This window comes from Trachemys scripta, chromosome 4, assembly GCF_013100865.1.
Source record: "Trachemys scripta elegans isolate TJP31775 chromosome 4, CAS_Tse_1.0, whole genome shotgun sequence".
Taxonomy (NCBI): Eukaryota; Metazoa; Chordata; order Testudines; family Emydidae; genus Trachemys; species Trachemys scripta.
Genome location: NC_048301.1, coordinates 60,638,554 through 60,660,078, shown reverse-complemented (window position 1 = coordinate 60,660,078; position 21,525 = coordinate 60,638,554). Strand labels below are relative to the sequence as shown.

The 21,525-nt window shown below is 45.0% G+C and overlaps 1 protein-coding gene across 13 annotated transcripts in view; it reads left to right on the top strand.

The window, feature by feature from the left end:
- The window catches only part of EXD1 (exonuclease 3'-5' domain containing 1), a 42,114-nt gene that overhangs the window by 11,226 nt on the left and 9,363 nt on the right, over positions 1–21,525 (top strand). For 7 of the 13 annotated variants that reach the window (XM_034769095.1, XM_034769101.1, XM_034769102.1 and 4 more), the window contains 7 exons: positions 2,835–2,965; positions 5,056–5,123; positions 10,796–10,882; positions 11,974–12,078; positions 12,196–12,276; positions 15,460–15,603; positions 17,317–17,508. In XM_034769095.1, the coding sequence (XP_034624986.1) occupies positions 2,835–2,965; positions 5,056–5,123; positions 10,796–10,882; positions 11,974–12,078; positions 12,196–12,276; positions 15,460–15,603; positions 17,317–17,508 (808 nt within the window). Of the gene's footprint in view, positions 1–2,834; positions 2,966–5,055; positions 5,124–10,795; positions 10,883–11,973; positions 12,277–15,459; positions 15,604–17,316; positions 17,509–21,525 lie in introns of all 13 variants that reach the window. The other 6 variants (XM_034769103.1, XM_034769090.1, XM_034769093.1 and 3 more) reach the window with 5 other exon arrangements.

Here is a 21,525-nt window from a genome sequence, read left to right as displayed (position 1 = left end):
GGCGGGGGAGGGCGGTTACAGATCTTATGCAGCGATCCTTATCCTGGATCACAGAGCCATGCAGCAGGGGATCTGTAACCGCCCTCCCCCACCACAAAGTCACATAGCCCCCACACACAGAGTCCAGAACAGGAGGGGTGGCAGGCTCCGTTGAAACAATCAGTCCACCAGTGCGGACCACTGTAGAAGCAGGAGCGTGTCATTCCTCGAGTTTAGAAGCGTCCTTTGCAACACTACACTACACCCGCTCCCCACCACAGTCTGCGTCCCAGTTTCAACACTTTACCGCGAAAACAGTAATAAAGAAAACATTGTTCATTAACAAATTTTCAGTGATTTTATTTTTAAACGTGGGTTGGAAGGGGGTGAACAGGGTATGAAACTGGAGAGGATAGTGAACATTCACTGGGTAAAGAAATGGGGGCAGGTTCAGCTTCTCTGTAAACAAACTAAATAGTCACAGGTTACCATGCTCACTCAGGAACCTAGCTTTCAAAGCCTCCCGGATGCACAGCGCGTCCCGCTGGGCTCTTCTAATCGCACGGCTGTCTGGCTGGGTGTAATCAGCAGCCAGGCGACTTGCCTCAAACTCCCACCCCGCCATAAAGGTCTCCCCCTTGCTCTCACAGAGATTGTGGAGCACACAGCAAGCTGCAATAACAATGGGGATATTGGTTTAGCTGAGATCAGAGCGAGTCAGTAAGCTTCTCCATCTCCCCTTGAGATGTCCAAAAGCACACTCCACCACCATTCTGCACTTGCTCAGCCGGTAGTTGAAGAGTTCCTTTTCACTGTCCAGGGTGCCTGTATAGGGCTTCATGAGCCAGGGCATTAGCGGGTAGGCTGGGTCCCCGAGGATCACTATAGGTATCTCCACAGCCCCAACAGTTATTTTGTGGTCCGTGAAGTAAATACCTTCCTGCAGCCGTCTAAAAAGACCAGAGTTCCTGAAAACACGAGCGTCATGAACCTTGCCCGGCCATCCGATGTTGATGTTGGTAAAACGTCCCCTATGGTCCACCAGTGCTTGCAGCACCATTGAAAAGTAGCCCTTTCGGTTAATGTACTGGCTGACCTGGTGGTCCGGTCCCAGGATAGGGATGTGAGTTCCATCTATAGCCCCACCGCAGTTTGGGAATCCCATCGCGGCGAAGCCATCTATGATGACCTCCACGTTTCCCAGGGTCATTACCTTTGACAGCAGTACATCAACGATTGCATTGGCTACTTGCATCACAACAACCCCCACGGTAGATTTGCCCACGCCAAAGTGGTTCGCGACTGACCACTGGCGTTGCAAGCTTCCAGAGGGCTATGGCCACTCGCTTCTGGACAGTCAGGGCTGCTCGCATCCGGGTGTCCTTGCGCTTCAGGGCAGGGGACAGCAACTCACAAAGTTCAAGGAAAGTTCCCTTCCGCATGCGAAAGTTTCTCAGCCACTGGGATTCATCCCAGACCTGCAGCACTATGTGGTCCCACCAGTCCGTGCTTGTTTCACGTGCCCAGAATTGCCGTTCTACGGCATCAACATGACCCAGTGCCACCATGATGTCCACGGCGCGGGGTCCTGTGCTTTCTGACAGGTCTGTGCCACTCTCAGACTTCATGTCCTCATCGCGCTGCCGTAGCCTCCTCGCCCGATTTCTCAGCATCTGCCTCTGGAAAAGGTGGCTGATAAGGTGCGAGGTGTTGACAATGGCCATAACTGCAGCGATGGTCGCAGCGGGCTCCATGCTCACAGTGCTGTGGCGTCCGCGGTGTCACTCAGCAGAAAAGTGCACGAACTGATTGCCCGCCGGCGCTTTCAGGGAGGGAGGGCGGGAGTGACGGTTGGATGACGACAGTTACCCAAAACCACCCTAGACACATTTTTTTCCCCAGCAGACATTGGGGTCTCGACCCAGAATTCCAATGGGCAGCGGGGACTGCGGGAACTGTGGGATAGCTGCCCACAGTGCACCGCTTCCAATGTCGACGCTTGCCCCGTGAGTGTGGACTCACACAGTCGAATTACTGTCCTTAGTGTGGATACACATGTTCGATTTTGTAATATTGATTCCACATATTCGATTTAAGTGAAATCGAACTACTCTCGTAGTGTAGACATACCCTAAGGAAGTGTTATTTACTTCTTCTCATAAGACAAGAACTAGGGGTCATCAAATGAAATGAATAGGCAGCAGGTTTAAAACAAACAAAAGGAAGTATTTTTTCACACAATGCACAGTCAATCTGTGGAACTCTTTGCCAGAGCGTGTTGTGAAGGCCAAGACTATAACAGGGTTCAAAATAGAACTAGATAAGTTCATGGAGGATAGATGCGTCAATGGCTATTAGCCAGGATGGGCCGGGATAGTGTCCCTAGCCTCTGTTTGCCAGAAGCTAGGAATGGACAACGGGATGGATCACTTAATGATTACCTGTTCTGTTCATTCCATAGGCGCCAACTTCTCCTGGCACCGGTGGGTGCTCGGGCCCTCCCTCCCAGCCCCGCCCCAACTCCACCTCTGCCCCGCCCCCATTCCGACCGCTTCTCTAATGTCCCCACCCCAACTCCGCCCCCTCCCTGCCCCTGTTGGATCCCTTTCCCAAATCCCGGCCCCAGGCCCCGCCTCTTCCCCGCCTCCTCCCCTGAGCGCACCGCGTTCCTGCTCCTCCCTCCTGCAGCTTGTTACGACATGTGGGGCAGCTCACCACATGTCTGTATGTATGTGTAGGATACTGGATGAAAGTCAAACAATGCCTTAGAACATATTATTAAGTTTATGTTGTATGTCCCAATGTGTGTTCACTGCAGCACTGTACGTGATATCTTACACTGTTTTCTTGTGCAGGGACAGTCTAGTTACTGGAGGAACTGGAATGCACAGGGGAGAACCAGCAGAGCACAGCCCACAGAGTTCTACTTGCATTTCCCCAGAGAGCCGGTTCACCACCCTGAGTAACTTAAAATATACCCTGGCAGGTAACTGTGGTATTAGGAATGCAAGTTCAGTCTTTCTGCAAGCCAAACACTTAGTATGTGACACTAGCTCCTTTCCCAGGTTCTATATCCTTTTCACACTCTATATACAAATTGAATCCAAAATAACTAAATAGGTTTTTTTTAATTCTCACCTTTAGTTATTTTAGGGCAAATGTGTGTGTGGACTCCTATATTTTGGAATAAGAGTGCCTGTCTCTTAAGTCAAATTGAAATAATTTTCAATTTGTTCCAATGTATGGCAGTCCACACACAGACTTGCCCTGAAATAACTAACTGTGAATTAAAACCGATTTAGTTATTTCATTTCCATTTTGTGTGTAGACAAGCCCTTATTCATGAAGCAGCTTGAAACCTTAAACAGAAGTGCAAGTTTACATCAGAATGGTACAAGCTCCTTGGCTTGTCATAAACGGAAAACAAGAAGATGGCACTGGAGCGGCTATTAAAATACTCTCCAATTTGTCCTGGCTAATGAGGAGGAAAAAGTTCTCTCCATAATAAATGTATTTTAGTACTTGTGCCTTCAAGAGGCACTTTGAATAAACTTCATTAAATGGGCTCCAATTATCTCATAGATCAGTTAACACTAAAGCCTAATGATGCCAATTTAAATGTCAACTTTGCTGACTATTTCACTGTTGATTGTTTCAGCATCAACATGCAGCCATTCTGGGACTGTGGCCCTGTAGTCTCTCCCTCCTCACCTTTTGAACTCAAGTGGTTCACAACACCTTTTCCTCCCATGTTCAACTGCAGGCTCATAAGGAGCAATATGAAAATATACAATATATATTATATAAAAGGAAATCTTAGTTGTCACATTATACATTTTTCATAACACTTATACTATGGATTTCTCCCAGCTGTAAAATGACTCTTTTACAGAGCAGCACAACTACGCTTGCACAGAAGTCAAAGTATTTCATACAATAAGCAATACATCTTGTGAGTGTGTTAATCTGATGTTTCATTATTTTGTGGTGTCAACTAAAAATTTAAGCCTGATTGGCCATTGATGATCAGCATGAGGCTGGTTATTATACTTGGAGAATACTTGCAGTGCGTTGGTATTCAAGTAGAGCAGCTCCTGCTTTGTGTGCAAGTGGTCCCAGGTTCAAAATCTGGCTAATGTCTTGCAAGGGGTACAGATACCATGGCACTACAAGAATCTTCTATTCTGTTCAGTATTGGAAGTACAGTTACAACAACCCAGTAAGTGGAAGAATGGAGCAAAGTTTGAACATGATGACTTGCAAAGGATTTTTTAAAGTGAAGCTTATGTTCTTTTTCAGTTCTTAAAGATGGACAAAAATACTGAAAGGAAGGGTTTTTTTTAATCTCCTGCATTTAAAAAAAAAATTAGAAATGTCAGGATTGTGTCAAGTCCAGTCTTTCCTAGCTTTGCTAGAAGATCTTCAGGGGGTGTCAGAGGTGTGTGTTGTGAGCTCTCACACCTTAACTGAAAGAAAAGGGAGTGCTCAATCTTTTCAAACAGAGCCTTTCTCTAGGTGTTTGTTAAGCATTATTGTTAACTAGGTATTAACAAAAACAAAAATATCAGAATTTTAAGACTGGCTAAAAATCCCTTTCTCTCTTGATTGCTTAATTTTCACTCTCTTGTGATGTCATCACTTAGTAGTTCTGCCCTCATTATAACATGTTCCAGGTTGGACAGAAGCTGAATTTTTAATGTTAAAAAATCTTTTTACAAAACTTTTCCTGCCTCCTCTCTATTTCATAACAGAAACTAAAATGGGCACCTACCTATTTTTTTTTTACATTTAAAGATTACTTTTAAAACTCATTAGTGGTTTCTGTTTCACATTGAGATCAAAATCCTGGAGGCTGGAGTTGCTGCTGACAATCATTGTGCATTTGCTGGGCATAGTTGCAGCAAACTTGGTTTGGAAATGCAGTAATGTACTTGGACTTTTTTGTTTTGGAGGAAAGGGAAGATGGGACTGTGTATAGCTATTGTAAAAAATGGGACTTGAGTGTGGATATGAAATATACATCCACTGTGATTACTGATGCAGGAGAAATCTCTAATGTTGTGTTTTTCATTGCAGAGGAGGAAGAAGAGGAAAATATGGAGTACATAGTCATTGATCAATTCCAGCAGAAATTTGGTCCTGCTGTGAGTAGTAACAATGATAACATTCAGGCTATGTCTACATTACAAAGTTAAATCAACTTAAGTTACATCAACGCTCATCCACCGCTGTAATTCTACTGCTTTTGCAGTCCACATAACACTCATTATGATGGCGGAGCGCGTCCACAGTTGGCGCTCTTGCATCGACAGACAGAGCAGTGCACCATGGGTAGATATCCCACTGTGCAACTCGCCACCATCTGCCACTGGGTGTTCTGGGAAGGGTTTGCAGTGCCTTGTGGGGGGGGGATTCACCGTCCCATGATGCAGTTTTCTCCATCCCATTATTCCCTGGGCTTCCAACTACATTTTGCACGGCTTTTCAACAGCCACTGTAAACTGCGTGCCTGCCATCTCTGTCTCAAAGCATGGATCCTACACTGCTCTCCAGTATTGTGATGAGCATTATGAACACAGTATTTCATTAGCTGTGAATTTGATGATGACTCCTGCTCTATGTCATGGAAAGAAACAATTCAAGATTGCTTTTGGCATTCACGGAGCAACTGCACATGGTGGACTGCTGGTTCTGTGCGCAGGAAACAAGCACTGGGTGGTGGGATTGCATCATGATGCGTATATGGGATGATGAGCAGTGGCTGCAGAATTTTTGGATGCACAAAGCCACCTACCTGGAACTGTGTGTGGAGCTCGCCCCTGCATTTTGGCGCAAGAACACCAAAATGAGAGCTGCCCTAACAGTGGAGAAACAAGTGGTGATCGCTGTGTGGAAGCTGGCAACTCTGGACTGCTACTGCTCAGTCACAAATCAGTTTGGAGTTGGGAAGTCCACTGTGGGAGTTGTAGTGATACAAGTGTACAGAGCCCTTAATTGCCTCCTGTTATGAAGGACTGTGAGTGGGAAATAGTGGATGGCTTTGCAGCAATGGGATTCCCAAACTGCAGCAGGGCGATAGATGGCACACACATCCCCATTTTGGCGCCAGACCACCTTGTGACGCAGTACATCCACAGAAAGGGCTACTTTTCTATGGTATTACAATCTCTGGTGGATCACTGGGGTTGTTTCACCGACATCAAGGCGGAATGGTCAGGGAAGGAGCATCGAGATGGATTGTCAGTCTGCTGATTTTGAGCAGCCAGATACTAAGGCTATTACTTAGTACTAAGGATACTAAGAGGGATTCAACGAGGGGGGCTATTCAAATCAGAAAAGCTTTGAAGGAACATTGCCACTGGGTATGAATTTCAGCAGCAATCACTGTTTGTAGGAGACAAATGAACATTCCATATCTTTCTATAAATACATTTTTTATTCAACAGCAATACAAACATTTATTTGTTCTGCATGGGATATAAAAATGAAGAGCACATTTTCAAATGAGGTTCTCACAGTTGGGTATATGTCCAGCTGTCATTGTGATACATGTCCTTCGGGGCGGAGTGCATGGGGTACTGAGATGGCCTACGAACATACGAGGAGTGTGTGTGGGGAGGGCATGGAAGGCAGTTCTCTGTGGGCTGCAGGGGGAGGCAAACATGCATTTGTTCCATCTGCAGTTCAGTCAGGGACCTCAGAATGTCTGTTTGGTCCTGTAGCAGCTGTATCATCTGCTCCTGTCCTTGTTTCCTCTCTTGGCTATCCATATGCATTTTCTCACTGATATACTCTCCGCTCACAATCCGAAGTATCTGAGGATTGCTGCACTTCCCGGAACATGTCTTCCTTATTCCTCCTGTTTCATTTCCTTATCTGACAGAGCCGCTCAGCCGGTGTGCAGAAAGAGACCGTCAAGGGCACATCTGCAGAAGCTAAAGAAATAATAGGCAGAGGCACTATTGTGAGTGCTTTCACAGCCTTGATTCAAACTAGTTAGAAACACCACTTTCTCACTTCCCCTTGGCAGGCACACAGCACGGCAGGAGCCCCAGCCATGGTGAGTTTGGCCCTGCGGTAGAAGGGGCAAGATGGGACTAAGGGTGGGGGGCTTCAGAAGGGAATCACTATAAGTGCCTAGGGCCACTATTCTGAATACTGGCACCATTTTCCACAGGCTGGGGTGATAGCAGCTGATATCTTGCTCCTGAGGGTAACCGAGGATGCAAGATTGCAGCTCCTGCTTACATGTGGCTGCAGAGCAGGTCCGTATGCTGCTTGCCTATGTGCTGCTTTGTTGCCTGCAGAAATTATTGCTGATTCGTGCAGCAAAGTTTCCTATAGCAGGGGGAAAAACAAAATAGCCCTCCCAGGCAACTTTTGGCAGAGGATTGCAGAGAACCTACAAGAAAGTTTCCTAGCGATCTCTAAGGAGGATTCCTGGGACATCCTGGTGGGCATCAACAAACTTTTCCACAGGACCCCCTCTGCCTAGGTGCATAGGGGAATGAGAAGCATATACTGTGCCTGTGTTGGTTATTTAAGTCCTCCTTTTACCCTGATTAAAAAAGCAGAGCTCTACTTCTTGTCTCCCTGCAGTATCAAAGAACAAAGTATTTTCCAGAGCTCCCCTTTCTTGCATCAGGCGTGCCACAGCCGGAGTGCTGGGACTGGCTAGGTCCCTCTGGAGTTAAGACGAGGTCCTGGCTCACCATGCCACCGGACGTCCCTGTCACCTGTCCCAATCCTCCTCTAACTGCACTTCCTCTTCCACCACATCTTCCTCGGGGTTGACTCCACTGACCACTATCTCCAGCTCCCGTAAAGCTCCTTGTAGAAGCAGCAAATCTTTAGAAATGCACCAGACCAACGAGTGGTCTCCCTTGCCTTCTGGTATGCCTGCCTCAGCTCCTTGAACTTGGCATGGCACTGCTGCGTGTCCCTATTGTGCCCCTTCTTCTCCATGCCATGAGCAATCTGCCCATAGATATCAAAGTTCCTGAGGCTGAAGTGGAGCTGTGACTGCACAGCTTCCTCTCCGCACAGACCCAGCAGATCCAACCACTCAAGTGTACTCCGGGCAGGCGCACGTTTTGTTTCAGGGAGCCAGCATGGTCAGCTGGGCAAATGCTATGTGAGCTCTCCATGCTGAGCAAACAGGAAGAGGAATTTCAAAAATTCCTGGGACTTGAAACTGGTGGTCAGAGCGGTCACAATGGGCTTTGTGGGACACCTCCTGGAGGCCACTTAGGGTGACATAAGCAACACAGTGTTTACACTGACACTGCGTCAGTCTAACTACATCCCCATAAGCCCTACACCTGTTGCCAAGGTGGTTTTATTAAGTCGGCGTAGCAGGGGAGTTAAATCAGTGGGACGAACATTGTAGTGTGTATACCTCCAGGTAGGTCCATGTAAGCTGCCTTATGTTGACTTAACTGTGTAGTATAAACATGACCTTAGAGAGGTGATCTGTGACCCTATCTTAGTCCAATAGCCAGTAGATTTTGCTATGCAAGATCTTGACCAGTTCTCCATGAGATCTTGTTCTGGAGTACACTTTACAGCTTGTGTTCCCTAACTCCTATGGAGATGTGGTAACCACTGTTTGTCTGAGCAAAGTGGCAATGACCTCTTTGATGACCACCAATGACTTCTTATACCAGCATAACAATGATGTGGAAAGGTGTATGCACATGTATCAAATGTGGTGGGGTTCTGTGCATGTTGGGGTTTGTAATCTTTGTGAAGTCTATCAAATATGGGGGTCTATGTCTATTTTGTGTGTGTGTGATTTATATCAATTGTGTATAGCAGTTGTGCAAGGGGCCATGTGTGTATGGGGATCTATCAGTTGTTCTATCAATATTAAATTGATGTGTTTTGTAGGAATTAAAATTAAATGGCCTGTTTTGTGGGGAGCATCAGAATTACTTGGTGTTGGATGACAGAATCAGTTGTCGGTCTTTTCAGTGGTGTGTGTGGCTTTTGCAAGTTACCATCACGTTCTTCTTCTTTTTCTTTTTTCCTCCCCAATCTGCCCCGGTCTGGAAACTGGCTTTGCTGCTCTAGATCAGTGGTTCTTAAAGCCGGTCCACCACTTGTTCAGGGAAAGCCCCTGGCGGCCCGGGCCAGTTTGTTTACCTGCCGCATCCACAGGTTTGGCCGATTGCGGCTCCCACTGGCTGCGGTTTGCCGCTCCAGGCCAATGGGGGCTGTGGGAAGGGCAGCCAGCACATCCCCTGGCCCGCCCTGCTTCCCACAGCCCCCATTGGCCTGGAGCGGTAAACCGTGGGCAGTGGGAGCCGCAATCGGCCAAACCTGCGGACGCGGCATGTAAACAAACCGGTCCGGCCTGCCAGGGGCTTTCCCTGAACAAGTGGCAGACTGGCTTTGAGAACCACTGCTCTAGATTCAACAGCAGGCTTAAGTAGCTGGTGGTGAGAGGGTTCTGTCATAGCACCCTTTGAACTAATGGCAGATTCGTGATTAAAATCCTTATTTGGGGGAAATGATCTTGTCCCCTATATTTATGTTATACAAACGGTTATTGTTTTTACATGGCAGTAGGACCTGTGAGGGCCCCATTGTGCTAGGCCTTGTACACACAAATAGCAAAAAGATTATCCCTGCCCCAGAAAGCTAATCTAAGCATTGTTTGAAAAGGAAGATGAGATTTTTTTTTTCTAAAAAATTATAATGTTGGCCTTTGCTGCTGTGAATGGCCTGTGCTCTGAGACTTGCTTTATTATAAGAATACTATAATGGTCCAGACCCCTTTTCCTTCAGTGCCTCAACTGTGCCTCTCTTCAGTTGCTTTTTGTGATATTTAGTACTGCAAAAGATATTGAGAGAACTTGACAGTGGCTAGGCTGCTGGTGTACTGAGACCACTGACAGTCATGCTGACCAATATTGTGTCATTGTTTCCTTGTACTCCACCATCTGTTTGTCTGAATCCATTTTGCCTTATACTTAAATTGTAAGCTCTTTGAGGCAGGGACCATCTTTTTTTTGTTCTGTTTTTGTACAGCACCTAGCACAGTGGGGGTCTTGGCCAGGAGTAGGCTCCTAAGTGCTACAACAATATAAATAATAATATGTACAGATTTAGAGGATGAACTCCTTTTAATCCCTGGGCACTGGGTATCAAAGGCCAGGGAAGGCTGAGCCTCCCCAAACAGCCCTGCGTGGCCCGGTCACACTCCACCCCTAGGTCCTCTCCTGCTTCCCGGCACTCTGCGTCTCTTCCCCTGTGGCCGGGACCCTGGGAGGGGCTGGCCTGTGGCCAGGGACTCTGGACAGCTGGATCCGGTGCTCGCAATGCCTGCCCCACACTCTGGAGGGGACGATCTGGGTTCCGGCAGGGGAAGGCGGGCGGTAGGGGTGGGCCGGGGGCCCACTGAGCCTGTGGTTCACCCACCACCCATGTTTTAATCCATGGAAACAGGTAAAGTACAGGGAGCAAACTTATCCATACTATCTCAACAATATGCCTCAAACCTCCTCTAGTGATGAAAGAGTTGTTCATTATCTATGCTCCATACAGTCCTTGAGCTCTCTGCTGAGCCTATCAATGAGGGCACTGATTATAGTATATGTTGTGCTTCATATGGCTGTCTTCCAGTAATTGGACTGAAACCTCCAGTGTATGTCTCACAAGCCACTGAACACCTGTCAGATGCAAATTACTTTTGGTCACTAATGACTTCTGTTGAATTTGAACCAATGACTGAGAGGTGAAAGACTCCCTGTTTTTATGACCAGTCTCCCAAGCCATCCAATTTCTATATTCCTTTCCTTCTTGTCCTCACTAGATGCTGCACATCAAAAAACAGAGTGTTTTTGGTGTGGCAGCAGAGGGTGTTAATCTGTGTCGTCATGGAAGACTCTGCTGGCTTCAGGTAAGGGGCAGTTAAAGAAAGAGAGAATGTGTTTTGCTAGATGTTCCACTGTTAAGAAGGCATAATCTGGGGGGAAATCTTGGGCAAGGTCTACACTTAAAAAAATATACCTGTATAACCCACATAATTAAACTGGAGAAAGACATTTTATAGAAGCAATGATACCGATATAAAGTGTTTCATATTGGTATTACTTATTTTACTTTGCTGAACCAGAATAAGCTATACCAATATAAGCAATTCGATATAACTGCATCTACACTAGGAGGGTTTTGCTGCTTTAACTATGCAGGCATAAAGCAGCAAAACTCTTATGTGCAGACAAGGCCTTGATGATAATTGATCTTGAAACAGGTCAGAATATGGGAAGATTAGCTTAAAAGTTTGAGTCCAGAGATGTTTAGATTCATGATAGTAAGGCCTTATCTAAATTAAAAGTTGCATTGGTTTAACTTTCAAGATTTAAAAAACAATTTATTTAAATGTGTCCGAATCCTGTGTGGATGCTCTTAATTCAATTTTAAATCTGGTTTATGTAAAATTAAGTGTCCACACAGGGTTTGAATGAGTTTCATTAAATTGGTTTAAAATAAGCCAGGGCAACTTTGAATATAAGCAAGGCCAAGCCTTGTATCAAGGTCTGGTGGAAGAGGACAGGATACAGTGTTTTCATTTTAACCCTTGCAGTGAAAGGGGAGACAATGAAAGGAAGAGTTCAGGGGGGCTGTTATTCGCTTTGTTTATAGCCAGTGAAGGAAGTGAGGAAATGGAAGGTTGGTTTAATTCAAGCATTGTGGATAGGATTTCTGATATGCATGTTCTTTGCATGTCTGAAAATGCCCATTATGTAACTGCACACAATAAACTACTGAGTTTGATCCCTTATTGCAAACTTGTCTGCGAGTATCTGTTTGAAAACATCTGGGATTATCTCCAGATTAATATTCATGAAACTGTAACCTACTGTCCTCAAGGTACTTTTTGTGAACAACATTTTTTTACAAAGCTGGGTAACAGCAGACCCTCCCCCTTCTTTTAGATCCCTCTCTGGCCTCCCCACCTGCAAATAAATTGGGATTGGTTTGTTTTAGGTAGCCACGAGGAGTCGGGTTTTTTTATTTGATATTTTCCTTCTGGGGCCTCGAGTTTTCAAAAATGGACTGCAAATGGTGCTGGAAGACAAGAACATTTTGAAAGTAAGTGTTCAGAAGGGTGGCAGGGTGTGTGTGAAATGGTTGAACCACATCAGTAAGAAATTGCAATTGGATATTGAATCAACAGCCATGTTCAAGCATCTTTCTTCGGTTCTTCAGGTCATTCATGACTGCCGTTCGATCTCAGACTGCCTGTCACATCAGTATGGAATCATTCTTTCCAACGTGTTTGATACACAGGTACCCTGCTAACTAGTTTGGTTTGTAACCAGAGAACAGTTTCAGCAAGAGAAAAGCTTATTGGCTTGGTGTAAGGGTTTCTTCTGACTCGGATACTAGCAGGGCCGGCTCCAGGCACCAGCAAAGGAAGCAGGTGCCTGGGGCAGCCAATAGAAAGGGGCGGCACTCCGTCTGTTATTGGGGCGGCACGTCGGGACTTCAGCGGCAGCTCAAGCGCTCCGATTTAGTCTTCGGCGGCAATTCGGTGGAGGGTGCTTCACTCCGTCTCTTCCTCTTTGGCGGCAGCTCAATCTGGTTTTTCTTCTTTTTTTGCTGCTTGGGGTGGCAAAAAAGCTGGAGCTGGCCCTGGATACAAGCATTTTGCTTAGAATGTATTAGCTGTCACGTTCTAACTAACACACTCTAACACTCCAGTACAGGCAAGGCAAGCTGTATATATGTGTGAACAGATGGTCAAAGGCTTCAATTTGACCAGCCAGCATGTGCTAAAGCAGGAGTAGGCAACCTATGGCACGCATGCCGAAGGCGGCACGCGATCTGATTTTCAGTGGCACTCACACTGCCCGGGTCCTGGGCTCTGCATTTTAATTGAATTTTAAATGAAGCTTCTTAAACATTTTAAAAACCTTATTTACTTTACATACAACAATCGTTTAGTTATATATTATAGACTTATAGAAGGAGTCCTTCTGAAAACATTAAAATGTATTACTGGCACGCGGAACCTTAAATTAGAGTGAATAAATGAAGACTCGGCACACCACTTCCGAAAGGTTGCCAACCCCTGTGCTAAAGCATAGCTTGCCTTGTCTATATTGGACTTTTTGAATGTGTTAGTCAGAACGTGTTAGCTACAGTTCTAAGTCCTCCCCCCACCTTTTTATCCTAGTCAAGAGAAATCTTAACCTACGAAAAAGGTGTTTTGTTTGAGCGCTGGTTTAAAAATATGTTAGGACTTAGTGTAGACAGGTTTTAACACCTTTAAAGATATGTTAGTTGATCATGATCAACCTTGGTGGGAGCTTGAGGCTTACTCCCACTTACATGGGGTTCAGATTGGCCCCTGGATACAGTCAGTGTAAATCTATTTTTACCCTTTCCATCCCTGTTGTAAGTGCAAAAACAGAGTAAATGAGTTAGGCCGCATATGTCTACTGCTGGTGCAGCTCCACAAATGCTAGCAACAGTGAGAGTGATAGAGTAGACCAGGCAGCGGTAAAAGCATCTGGTTCCACAGTTGCTAGCTGTGATAGAGCTGCATCAGTACTACACATGAGGCTTGTCTTGACTACAACATTTTATTGTATTAGAACTTGATATTGAAGAAATGAATTAACCAACACTATGCTAACTATGATTCCACTCAGTATAGATAGGGACAAATTGTTTGGCTAGTCATTGTGCTAAGCATGACTTGTGAAAAGACATAGTCAGCATAGTATAACTTGTCTCAACTCTTAAAATCGTAGTCCAGCAGGATAATTTTTCTTAGTGTATGCAAAGCTTCTCTCCTAACCTATCCCCAAACATATTTTATTTAAATGCCTTTTGGAGCAGATGGATGAACTGTTATTGAGAAGTATTGGGAGCATAAGCTTTCGTGGGTAAGAACCTCACTTCTTCAGATGTCTTGCATCTGAAGAAGTGAGGTTCTTACCCACGAAAGCTTATGCTCCCAATACTTCTGTTAGTCTCAAAGGTGCCACAGGACCCTCTGTTGCTTTTTACAGATTCAGACTAACACGGCTACCCCTCTGATACTGTTATTGAGAGTCACCCCCAGCAGCCAAATATCAATCAGAATCACCAAGCCAGTGGTAGGCTTTGTTTCCACAAGCAAATTTTTGCAAAACATTTCCTTCAGTACCTACCATCAGATAACCTGCTCTAGCATGGAAGGTTTTCTGGCTCCTGCATGGTTAACTGACACATTGTTGAAAACAATTGGCAGGGCCATCTGCATAGTGAGTGTCTGGTCTAAGCAGACAAGTTGCACTGGAAGTGGGCTGTAGCCCATGAAAGCTCATGCTCAAATTTGTTAGTCTCTAAGGTGCCACAAGTACTCCTGTTCTTATTTTGGTGGGAACTAATATGCTCAATATTCCCTCCCTCCCCCATTGATAGATCTCTTGACTGATTCATAATTAGTCCAGCTCTGTCTTGGTGGGAGGTAAATTGGTTTAGTGGCGGAGTAGATGCATTTCACATCCAGTATATCTAAACTGATGCAAACAGTCCTTCCACTGCTGTCTCACTGCACCAGTCACTGAAGAATCAACTTGTTTTGCTTTCTGCACTCCATTGCACTGGGGTCAATGTGCCCAGAAGTCATCACATCTTAGTGCAGGCAAACCCACATAGACTTCATTTATGAGTTACTTTATAGCAAGCAAATACCAGTTCTTACAGAGCCACAACTTTTCAGAGGAAAATTCAAAAGATGTATCAGTATGCCTCACTCAGCGGCATGGTCCCGCTGTTACGAACAGCTGGGCAGATATTAGGAACAATTAAATTATTTGTTTACAGAAAGAATCTCTAGTGTAGACATGGCCCAAGTCTGCCTGGCTTGACAAAAATATTTTATTTATCTTCTACCTGTGAGACGATTGTTGCAGTAACTACCCAATCAGGTGCTATCAGTTAAGTGATATAACATTCAATGCAGTCCATTTGTGCATAGCTATGTGTGGCTTTTTATGTACTTTTGTGAAAGTATTGATTCTATAGCTTTACTACTGTGTTATAATACCAAAGCTTATAGTTTTTGTTTATAAATTTGTTTCATCATATTTTTCCTCATTTTTTGTTTAATAATTTAAGAAACAACAAGTTTAGTGAGAAAGGAAGAAATCTATCAGGAACTTTCCCTAAACAGATAACTGTAACATTTTAAAGGGAGTGGGTAGAAAACTGTTAGCTCTGAGATTGTACACAGCCGAAATAAGGATTAATTTGATGGCAGCAAACTTATCTAGAGGCTGTGCAAAGAGTGGCCCAGGAGAGACAGGGATGGCGGAGCCTTGTTCATGCCCTAAGCCACATTTGAAGACATGGGAAAGATTCCAATTTGGAAATTTTATTTTTAATTTACTCTCCAGTAACAAACTTCTATATTCTCTGCTTTTTGGGCCAACAGATGCTGGTCATGACATACTGATCCCTTTCATATTCCCTCTGCAGGTTGCTGATGTCCTGCATTTCTCCAATATAACAGGTGGGTTCCTTCCACATCGCATCAGCTCCCTACAGGAGTGCTTGATGCGACACCTCGAGATGTCCCCCCAAAAGGTGTCCTTCCTGGTGTACAGGCAGCAGGCTGTTCAAGTGAGTGGCTCAGCCAGTTCAATACCAGTCATTGTCTCTAAGGAGACAATCAAGAACTGTACATTGCCCCTTTTTAAATGTTTGTCTGTCATGATTGTCGATTGGAGAAGGAGCTTGATGGTAGGAAACTCAGATTTAATTGGTGCAGTTTGGGATTGTAACTGAGGGAGTTTGACTCTAGTTGGTATTATCCAGGCAATCTAACCACCTAGGGAGCACACTAGATGACTGGTGCCACCCATACTCAGGGTCACCAGCTAAAGGGGAGGACATGTGACCTCCTCACGTGACTCCTCCCTGCCCCACCCCCAGCCTGGGGCCCCTGCGCTCTCCCTGGCCCTCTCCACCCCACATTAGTTGGGTGGGGGACTCTGTCCTCCTGTTGTGCTGGCTCTCCCCAGCATGTTTGGTTGCTCTCCCTAGCAGCCAGGCCCTGGAGCCACTCCCAGGGTACGTCTTCACTTACCGGAGGGTCCGGCGGCAGGCAATCGATGTTCTGGGATCGATTTATCGCGTCTGGTTAAGACGCGATAAATCGATCCCGGAAGTGCTCGCCGGCGAGAGGAGTACGCAGCATCGACGGGGGAGCCTCCCTGCCGCGTCTGGACCCGTGGTAAGTTCGGACTAAGGTACTTCGAATTCAGCTACGTTATTAACGTAGCTGAATTTGCGTACCTTAGTCTGAAGTGGGGGCTTAGTGAAGACCAGGCCCCAGATTCTGCCCAGTATAGCACAGCAGCTGCCTGGGAGTGTGGCTGGCTGCAGCAGCAGCAGGCTGCCTCCCACCAGGGCTTGGCTTCTGGGACAGCGGCTGAGCGAGTTGGAGGCCCCCCGCCCTCCCCGGCATGCTGTAAGCAACAGTAGCTGGCTGCAAGAGAGCTTGGCTGGGGTGGGGGCAGCAGCAGCCTGCTCTCTGCCCAGGCTTGACTTCTGGGACACAAGCCAACTCTGAGTATGCCAGGAGGTGCGGGGGGCCTCCAGCTCGCTCGGCCGCTGTCCCCAGAAGCTGCCACAGCCTGGTGCTCTCCCAGCTGCACCGGGCAGCATCCAAGCAGCGTGGCTGGAAGAGGCTCCGGCCCAACTTGGGCTATTCTCTTCCAGCTCTGGCCCTGCCCCTTCCTCTCTCCACCCAGGCCGACTGCTGGAGAGGCACTTGACCCTGCTGGAGGGGCACTTGACCCTTCGTGCCCCTCTAACAAGTCGCCTTGACAGCAGGTTCAAGCTTCTCTTGCCATCAGTGCTCATGATTGTATTTTCTAAAAGGTCATTTTGAAATTATGATTTATGGGCAAAAAATCTACAAACCATGAAGAGTCATGAAGATCTTAGATAATGTAGGGTATGTCTAGATTCCAATAGTTAAACTGGCACAACTTTTGTGCACAGAGAAGATCTTAGCGGGTGCTACTGTAATGGTATAGCTAACAGGTTTCAGAGTAGCAGTCGTATTAGTCTGTATCCGCAAAAAGAACAGGAGTACTTGTGGCACCTTAGAGACTAACAAATTTATTTGAGCATAAGCTTTCGTGGGCTACAGCCCACTTCATCAGATACTAACATGCGCTTCAACAGCACTGGGAATATTATGAGCATCTGGAAATACAGTGTGACCAGGTGAGAAAACAAAGCACATGGTCAAAAGTTGCTCTTAACTTTGCTAACATTTTTGCTAGGTTAATTGTGTTTTTTTTCATTTATATTTGGGACATGCAGGAGAATCCTGATATATGGTTTTTGAGACCTCTTCCACCTTCACTGCTGAAAGTATTGGCTCTGGAAACCGTTTACCTTCTACCTCTCCGCTTGTTGCTACTGGATGAGATGATGTCTGACTTAACAACCTTGGTGGATGGATACTTAAATTCATATCGGGAGGGGTCTGCAGATCTGCTGGGGAGCACAGAGGTAGACATTATCTCACTGGATTCTCAGATTGGCTGTATCACTTAGTGTCATTTTGCCTACCTCCCACTCGTAACTACCACAGAGTTACTATTCATGCATAACTATAGATATGTAGGCTATTCTGTGCATCCACAATTCAAATACACACAGTCTTCCATTTACCAAGAAATATTTCTTTTAAAACTATTTTCCTTATCTTGCCTCCTTGAGACATCTTATTAGTTCAAATTCACGGATAATAGTTTTTATCCTTGCTTGCAGAGAGCTTGTCAGGCACATCCCAGAATTCCTTTCAGTGGCTCTTGTGATACTTGAAGAAATGTGGAAGTATCCATCTTGAAATATTCATCAATGGCTGTTAGCCAGGATGGGCAGGGATGGTGTCCCTAGCCTCTGTTTTCCAGAAGCTGGGAATGGACACAGGGGATGGATTATTTGATGATTACCTGTTCTGTTCATTCCCTCTGGAGCATCTGGCATTGGCCACTGTTGGAAGACAGGATACTGGGCTAGATGGACCTTTGGTCTGACCCAGTATGGCCGTTCTTATGAAAGTGGTTCTGGGATGTGGGTTGTTGTTGCAAGACTCCTGATATCCGGAGGAAAGAATTGTTACACAAACCAGAAACAGCAAGGATGCTCGAAGGGCTGCTGACCTCAGGGAAAGAAGTTGTAATGCTTTTCAAAATGATCTTGCTACTCATTGTGCATAGATTCTGGTGCATATATTCCTAGGCATCTGCATTCCCGCTGCTATCACTCCATTCACTAGCACCTCCATAACCCTCTCTGCAACAATTCTCTTAGATGTATTCTTCAATTCCCTTCATAAAACCCCACCTATAGGCCTCAATCTTGTAAACATTTACGTGCATATAGTTAAACATATCCATGAACAGTCCCATTGAATGGCACTACTCATGTGTATAATTAAGCACCTGCATAAGTGTTTGCAGCATCAGGGTCTTCATTAGTATTTTATCCCTGGTTTACAGTAATAAAGGTCTGAGTTACCATCAACACACGTTTCAGTAGAAATCATGTAATTTGGGCCTGGGATTGAAGGTTTAAAAAACTTTAGTCTTGGATGTGTCAATATTTTTAAAAAGTATGCAGATTTTTTTCTTTCAGTGTATAATTTTAGAAGCCATTGTTTTAAAAAGTATACGGTATACTATAATTATAATCTTTAATCAATGCATAGAAAACAAATATGAAAAATCATCTGAAACCCACATGAACAGGATTTCCTTTGGCTTTTGACTTGTCCCCTGCATGAGAATCACTTTGGGTCGCTGAGATTTTTTTTCCTTAAGCCTCATTAGAATCTCTGCATTGGATTCAATATCTGAAGGGTATGTCTGGAATTAGACTCACTGAAGAATTCAGATGATTGACATTGGAAAGGACCTCTAATCCATCCTTTTGCATCACTGGATCACACTTTCACGAGGACTTGGGGCTTGGAATACCTACTCTGGAGTTTATTGAATTAGCTAGTACCATTGTAAATAAGAAATGAGGCTGGGATATATCCACAGAGGAAAAATGTTCTAAAATTACAGATAATATTCTACTGCCCCACATTTAAATGGGAAACATGAGATAAGGAATAATAATGTAGCTCACCTTTAAGAAGGAAACACGATCTAAACTTTTCCTGGTCTGGCCCCAATTCAACAAAGTGCAAGTTTAAATCCCTGGGACTACTCATACGCTTCATCCACTAGATGTCACTGTTGCTTCACAGATGCAGGGGAAGATGCCATAATAATAAATATTTCTTGTAAAGGTGACCTGAAAAGGAAGAAAAAGGTATCCATAGTCTTCAGGAAAAATAGGTCTAAAGAGACCTGAATTTCTAATGTAAAATACATGCAAAAAAAAGGGTGGGGACAAACCCAACCTTTTAGACCATCATTATATGTAATAAAGAAGCAAAAAAGCATAAATTTATTTTCCCCTCCCCACCAGCTTATCAACCCCCCCCCCCCCAAAAAAAAAAAAGTTAGTGGGTTACTTTAATGGAATACCCATACTAACAAATGCAGGGGCCCCGGGCTGGGGGTGGGGCAGGGAGGAGTCACGTGGGGAGGTCACATGTTCTCCCCTTTAGCTGGTGACCCTGAGTATGGGTGTTAATCTTTGGTCAAATCTTTGCTGTTAATCCATTGACTTTATAGGATTTAGATTGGGAATTAATCTGGCCATGTTCATTTAAAAAAAAATCCTTACCTATTTTTTTTAATTGCTGTTAAAATCTAACTAGTTCTCACATTTAATGATCTAATTTTCTTCTCTGTTTCCTTTTTAAAAAGCTCTCAGCTTGGACAGTGAAAATAGTTGGTTTCACTTCTGTTTCTAGTCATTTCATAGTCATGCCAAACCCACACAAAAAAATGCAGAATTTGGGCTTGTTTTTTGCTTAATTGGTTTGCGAGTTGCTTGTTGGCTAGTTTTTGGCTTGTTGCTTGTTTGGCTGTTGCTTGTTGTAGCTTGTTGCTTCTTCTTTTTTTTATCGGCTCCCGGACAGCAGGGGCAAGGGGGGGGGAGAGTCGGGGTGCACAGCAGGCCCACCACAGTTCCAGACTGCATGCTGGGGGGATCTAGTCACATAGAGTGTTGGGGTTCATAGGGACTGGCTTGTTTTGGCCTTGTTTTGAAATGGGATTAGCTTGATTTTTGGCTTATTGTGAAAGTTGGGGTGCTTATTTACCGCGTGAATGTTGGGGTGCTTATTTACCGCGTGAAAGTTGGCAACTGTGCTTTCAGCTACACTTACACTAGCAGAGGTAACCTCAGTGTGTGGGAGGAACAACTAGATGTTCAGTAGTTTATGGCCTTCTGTTAAACACAAAGTTCCACCAGTTTAAGTAAAATCTGTTTAAAAACTGATTTATTTAAATCAGTGCAAAACCACTGTGTAGACACTCTTGAATTGAATTAAACTTGGTTCCTTAACTAAATAAATGAAACCAATTTAAAAGCATCTGTGACGGCCTTCCCCTTTGAATGTTTGAGCGCTCTTCCCTCCCCAGTGCAAAGCCTCACTTTCCTGCTGTTTTCAGTTTTGCAGCCTGAGTAGTAAAGTAATAAGCTCCCTTTGTGTCTATCTCCTTCCTCGCTGGGTTCAAATATAACATTTTGAGATGCAGGATTCTACTGCTGCCTCTGCCTGAAGAAGAAACATTAAGCAAATAATATTATGAAAAAAGGGGGAAAGTTTATCTAGAGGCTCAAGGTGGCAGACTGCTGATTTTGCTGCTGGGACAGTGTGAACCAGCCAGCTAGAGAGGGTGAACTGGCAATTAAAAGTAGAACAAAGGAATAGGTTGCTTCCTGGAGCTCCTGCAAACAAAGCAGTGAGGGAAAAGCAAACAGCCATATTGATTGACCACATGCAAGCGTCAGGCAAGCAGGTTAAATCTGCATTGAGAGTCTAAAGCCAGCAGAGAGAGCCCAAGTACAGACAAAGGAAGAATAGTGCACTAACAAAAAGGTAACAGAGAGTCCTGTGGCACCTTTAAGACTAACAGATATATTGGAGCATAAGCTTTCGTGGGTGAATGCCCACTTCGTCGGATGCATCCAACGAAGTGGGTATTCACCCACGAAAGCTTATGCTCCAATACATCTGTTAGTCTTAAAAGTGCCACAGGACTCTGTTACTTTTTACAGATCCAGACTAACACTGTTACCCCTAGAATCATAGAATATCAGGGTTGGAAGGGACCTCAAGAGGTCATCTAGTCCAACCCCCTGCTCAAAGCAGGACCAATTCCCAACTAAATCATCCCAGCCAGGGCTTTGTCAAGCCGGGCCTTAAAAACCTCCAAGGAAGGAGACTCCACCACCTCCCTAGGTAACGCATTCCAGTGCTTCACCACCCTCCTAGTGAAATAGTGTTTCCTAATATCCAACCTGGACCTCCCCCACTGCAACTTGAGACCATTGCTCCTTGTTCTGTCATCTGCCGCCACTGAGAACAGCTCCATCCTCTTTGGAACCCACCTTCAG